The 6336-nt window shown below is 35.6% G+C and overlaps 1 protein-coding gene across 5 annotated transcripts in view; it reads right to left on the bottom strand.

Annotated features, from left to right (window-relative positions):
• Positions 1–4731: 4731 nt before the first annotated feature.
• Positions 4732–6336, bottom strand: part of LOC107566693 (perlwapin-like) — a 7068-nt gene continuing 5463 nt past the window's right edge. For 4 of the 5 annotated variants that reach the window (XM_016252210.1, XM_016252211.1, XM_016252212.1 and 1 more), the window contains 2 exons: positions 5166–5303; positions 4732–4911 (listed from right to left, as the gene is read on the bottom strand). In XM_016252210.1, the coding sequence (XP_016107696.1) occupies positions 4874–4911; positions 5166–5303 (176 nt within the window). In that variant the 3' untranslated portion in view covers positions 4732–4873. Of the gene's footprint in view, positions 4912–5165; positions 5304–5389; positions 5524–6336 lie in introns of all 5 variants that reach the window. The other variant, XM_016252209.1, reaches the window with a different exon arrangement.

Below are 6336 nucleotides of genomic sequence, written 5' to 3'. Positions count from 1 at the left end.
ACCTGGTTTCTCCCAAGGTTTTTTCTCCATTCTGTCACCGATGGAGTTTTGGTTCCTTGCCGCTGTCACCTCTGGCTTGCTTAGTTGGGGACACTTAATTTCCAGCGATATCGTTGACTTGATTGCAAATGATTGCAAAGATACTATTTAAACTGAACTGAGCTGGATGATGACATCACTGAATTCAATGATTAACTGCCTTTAACTGAAAAATGAGTGTTTACTATTGTCATTTTACATTATTGACACACTATTTGGCTAGTTAATGCTGTTCAGTTGCTTTGACACAATCTGTATTGTTAAAAGCGCTATATAAATAAAGGTGACTTGACTTGACTATTTACTTTTTCAATACCTGAAAATAGCATGCAGCTTAATTATAATAATAATACAATAAGAATAAACATGAAATCATATACCTACATATAGCGTATATCTAGAAATACATATAGTGAGAATAACCTCTTGTTTTGAGATGTTTTCTGACCATTACATCCAGTAGTAGTTATTTATTTTTATTGCCATGACAGCATCTAATGCTATCTTCATGGCAAAAACTGAGATGTAATAATACAGGAGTTACATAAGCACAAAATAAAAACCAAGCAAACAGAAAAATACAGCAGTTAAAATTATCCACTACGTGCACAAAGGCTGTTTCTATAAAGTGGGGCAATTCCAACTTTGCAAGGAAAGTCTGGCACTTCTGACTCACAGCCTGTAAGTATGTTTTCTTATTTAAAGAATTTGCCACTGATGATTCAAACGCGAGTTATGAGCAGTGTAGAGAAGCGCTTGTTGTTTGTAATTTCTCCGATCACAAATGCAGACATGGTTTTATGTTTACATAGCGCGCTATGCAATGCAACGCGTAAAAAGACAGTATAAGTCATTATAATCAGTAATTATGTCCCCACTGGATGCTACAAATGCCTCGTTTGTAATGGGTTTTATTGGTTTTGTCTCATCGTGCTGGGAGACGGCGTCACAGTAGGGTGAGGGGCATAACATTTCCGTCACACGCTTGAGGTATTTGGCCAATCACAACGCACTGGATAGATGGCCAATCAGAGCACACCTCGCTTTTCAGAACGATGAGCTTTGTAAAAATCGATGTGTTTCAGAAAGGCGGGGCATAGAGGAGCAACAATAATGTACATTATGTGGAAAATAATGTGTTTTTTGAACCTTAAACCGCATAAACACATTGCATTACACCAAATACACAAAATAATGTTCTTTTTAGCAACGTCATATGACCCCTTTAATATTTAGTTGATATTTTGCTGGCTACATACCAAGCTACTGTTAATAAATATGCCTCAGCTTGTCAATGTAGCATTAATGGATTGATCATGACTAATGTTTACTGCTTTGACATTACAGGGACTGATGAACACACTGGGCTCAGTGGAGAGTGGCTAATGAAGCCCTCTTCACTGGAAAGTGTAATGCTGCCATCAAAGGTTTTGAGTAAGTAAACAAGTTATGTAAAATATACTTTTATTCATGTGCTGTTGACACTGAATGTAAATACTAACACTTTAAGCAAAGGTCTTACTGCCTTCTTTTTATGCTTGATTTCCGTGCATTTATTGTGACAGAGCAGGGACTTGAGGGCAAAATTTCTGCCGCTCAAGTCCAAAGAAAGTGGGAGAACCAAACAAAACAAAACAAAAATATAAAATAAGATTTTTAATTTTTTTATTAGTTCACCCCAAAATTTTAAGTCGTTCATGATTTGATCATGCTAATGTTTTTCATTGTCATAGTAATGCAATAATCTAATGAATGTAATTGACTGTATTGATATTGTGCTTTTAAATTTTTGCAGGATCTCAAATGTCCACAGACTGGTGTTTTCGCCGGTCTTGGAAACCAACGTAAAAGGTGCACTTGCGCTACCTACTGGTCGGGAGTGCGGAGCGCACAGAGTTTAATAAGGGGATGAAGAAATGAAAGGGGAGAAAAAATTTAATACTTCTATATTCTTTATCTTTTTAAAATATGTAAAAATGTCCTCATATATTCTTGATTGCCTTTATCCGTTTTGCTACACCTTAGATTGCTATAATAATTCTCAAATTGTCGAGAGCTGAAGTTTTCCTCTTTCATATGCAATACCTTTTTGAATGCTTTGCTTTTCTGGGTGTCCACATTTGTCACAATTACTAGTTTATTTGTTTTGTGCAAACTGTAATTTTCTCAGTCTCGTAATGATAACCTTCTTTCTATTGCATTATCTAATTCTCTCACCCCCAAAAGTCCTGGACTTGGTATAAATGTCTTTTTTTTATTCCATTATCTCACATTAATTTGTTAATTTCATCTTTACTTATTGAAACTTTGATTTCATCTTGTGATTGTTTCAGTGCCATCTTTGGAGTGAGTCTCAGCCAAAAGGCACGTGGTTTTGATAAATGAGGCTTTTAAAAATGCAAAACACCATACAAATTAATAAACTAATATAAATTATACAAAACTTCTCATTTAATTGTATTTGATGGTTTGAAGATTGCGTTTAACAGACTACACATTACTTCCTCAATTATAGTACCATTAACATCAGTCAAAACATAATCTTATCATTAGAATCTCCTACATTTTCAAGTGTCTCTTTTCTGAGTTTATCCCAGATAGAAATACTAACAGACCTCCATCACTTAACAGTTTTGCTTGTTCAGTTATCACCTAACTTGGCCTTCAATGTATCGGTAAGTTTAAAGGATTTGGGGATCCTAAAAAAAAAAGTGTTACCTTTTTTGACGGACAGTTAATAATGTAGACATAATACAAACCCATATTTTATTCATTCTCAGTCATGTTTGGGGTAGAATATAATTTATTAGGCATTAAAATGTTTAAAACATGAAAAATCCCAAAAGCAATTATGATACAGATTTAGTTATTGTTCAGATATAACAAAAATCATGAAATCATTGTTAGTACAAGACTGAGTCATTTAATCTCATCACAGTTTACCACAATTTGTTCACCAGTTTAAGAATTTTTACCAGTGTGAATTATCTGGTGCTGTTTCTGTTCAGCATCTGTACTAAAGGTCTTCTCACACTTAAAGCACACATGATTCTTCAAACTAGTTTGAACTAGTTTAATTTTAAAACATTCAGCTGTGAAATATTCTTTCCACACAGAGAACACATGTGAGGCTTCTCTTCTGAATGAACTTTCAGGTGGTCTACATTAATTGTATATATAATTGTAAACAAAACTACATTAATCCACAACAATAAAAATCAATTCAATAAAACACTTAAAATTCATTCAAAACATAAAAATCAACAATTTACTGTATATCGTGCCATTAAATATTTTTTAAACATCATTTTACTTATTAAAAAAATATGTCCGATGGCAAATCATTCCAGATTTTGGTTCTTCTATAAATTACAGTCTGTTGCTTTGCATTAGTTTATCTGTTATGTTACTTATGGCTACTTATTAGGTTCTGTGTCTCATTTAGTTAGGATTATCTTTTTTTATATTTAGAGCTTGATTCCTCTATACAGTGTTCAGTCTTGATTTAACTTGAATATGTGAGGGAATCAGGTCAGTTTACCTTAAAGTGGACAGGAGTGTGGAGGTGATACTGGGAAGTTGGGAAACAAGAGATGTTAAAATTATTGATCTTGTAATAAATAAACCTGGAGTGACAAATTATTTAGTCCCAAAGATCTTAAAGCTTGAATTAGTTGAAATCTTGCTTTTTTACATGCATCACATTCATAAGTATGTGCTCTATGGTTTCTACTCATCCAAATGTCGTCACAATTTCCATGTTTCCCTTTTGTATTCAGACATTTAAAGACCAATGTTCGATACACATGCTTAGAATATAATATTCTTAGCGAGAACTGTCCCTTTCAATATACATACAATGAGAACATGTCTTTATATTAGCCAGCTACACCACTGTAAGGACCACCCACTGGTCCAACGACAGAATCCAATGGCGTGGGGTGAAAGATTCTGCAAGTGTCTTGTCTGCTGCGTCTGTTTATAAAAAAAAAAAAAAAAAAAAAAAAAAAAAATTAAATTTTATTCTCCCAATTTATAATCTGACTCCATTTGTAAATTGAATTCTAAAGACAATTTCAATAAATACTTCATTTATAGTGGATCATAAGATTAGTGGTGCATTAATTTGATCTTTCTGGGAAACCCTTACTTTCAACTACTAATTCGCCAGAGACAACGCCACAGAGGGGCAATGAATGTGGTAACAATTAACATTGAGAGCAACATAAAATAAAAATCAGATACAGGCTCACAAATAAAAGGTTTTATAAAATGATAAATTCTAAATTTCAGTCTTTAAACCGTATTTTAAGAGGGATGAGCCAAAAATATCAATTATAAATCAGTCATTAGGACTAAATTTAAACAAACTGAATGTTTCACAAAATTAGTAAACCAAGATTTACACATACTAAATCTCTCGCATTAGTGTTATGACATTTTAGCCCAATATTGCAACAATTTGCTTGACGTAGGGCATCGTGGGGATCCGTAAACGACAATGGGAGTTGGGACGCAAGTTTCCATCATTTCAGCTCGTGTAGGGTGTCATAGTGGACAACAAAAATAGTGTAGTCTGAACCCGGCATTAACCCATGTTCTTGGTTTCATTTCTGGTAGCTTTATACTTCAGTTCAAGGATGTCCCACTACTTTTGCTGCCAAGCTCCTGGAGAAATCAAAATACACACAGTCTTGCTAAACAGATTTATTTGATGAACATAGAAGACCTCAAATAAAATTCCCAATGGTTAAACTGGCATGGTTAGCTGCATGCACAGGTGGTTGGGCAACACTTCGGTCTGGCAGGACATTGATCATCATGGGAAGCGTTATCAGCACACATTTGGTCTGAGACATTGATCAGGCCTCACTGCATGGACACAGATAGTCAGAATTAGTCTATTCATTTAGCAGCAAACAGCACAAAGCACTCAAAGCATGAGCCAGAAGTTTTACTTCCACAGCTAATTGTATTCGGTTTTATTAATTTATTTTGAAAAGCAATGCACTTGAAATGGTGCTATGGGCCAAATTCAGGTACTTCATTTAAAAATATTATTTTTTTATTTTTTTTATTTTATTTTTTTAAAACGCGTGCTGGGGAACAAAGCATATATAACATACCTTCAAATGGAGGTGTACATTCACGTCCACATTTAGTGCTGCAGCATTTCTCATCGTTTGGACAGTCAATATCATTGACACACAACTTTTTACACAAACCTACTCCAAGGAATCTCCTTGGACACACTCCTGGCTTTTCTGTTATACAAACAGGGAAACCAGATCACTGAATGACTTGCTGTAATAGAGGGGGAAAAGCCGACCAATGAATTAGTATAACATACCCTTAGAGCCATACACTGATGTCCACATCCATTGCTGCAGCATTTCTCATCATTCGGACAGTCACCATCTTGGGAACACATCTCAACACACGCTCCTAATCCAAGGTTTTTGCTTGGACACACTCCTGGCTTTTCTGTTATACAAACACAACAGGGAAACCAGATCATTGAATATACACACACACACACACACACACACACACACACACTGGGGGAAAAAAAAGTATTGTCAGCCACCAATTGTGCAAGTTCGCCCACTTAAAAGATGAGGCCTGTAATTTTCATCATAGGTATACCTCAACTATGAGACAATGAGAAAAAAAATCCAGAAAATCACACTGTAGGATTTTTAAAGAATTTATTTGCAAATTATGGTGGAAAATAAGTATTTGGTCAATAACAATTTCATCTCAATACTTTGTTATATACCCTTTGTTGGCAATGACAGGGGTCAAACGTTTTCTGTAAGTCTTCACAAGGTTTTCACACACTGTTGCTGGTATTTTGGCCCATTCCTCCATGCAGATCTCCTCTAGAGCAGTAATGTTTTGGGGCTGTCGCTGGGCAACACGGATTTTCAACTCCCTCCAAAGATTTTCTATGGGGTTGAGATCTGGAGACTGGCTAGGCCACTCCAGGACCTTGAAATGCTTCTTACGAAGCCACTCCTTCGTTGCCCGGGCGGTGTGTTTGGGATCATTATCATGCTGAAAGACCCAGCCACGTTTCATCTTTATGCATGATGCCCCAAAGCATGATGTTTCCACCCCCATGCTTCACAGTAGGTATGGTGTTCTTTGGATGCAACTCAGCATTCTTTCTCCTCCAAACACGACAAGTTAAGTTTTTACCAAAAAGTTCTATTTTAGTTTCATCTGACCATATGACATTCTCCCAATCCTCTTCTGGATCATCCAAATGCTCTCTAGCAAACTTCAAACGGGCCT

Source organism: Sinocyclocheilus grahami, unplaced genomic scaffold (assembly GCF_001515645.1).
Source record: "Sinocyclocheilus grahami isolate Dianchi unplaced genomic scaffold, SAMN03320097.WGS_v1.1 scaffold1092.1, whole genome shotgun sequence".
NCBI lineage: Eukaryota > Metazoa > Chordata > Actinopteri > Cypriniformes > Cyprinidae > Sinocyclocheilus > Sinocyclocheilus grahami.
Note: the sequence above shows the minus strand (reverse complement) of the source record. Positions and strands in the feature narration are given on the sequence as shown.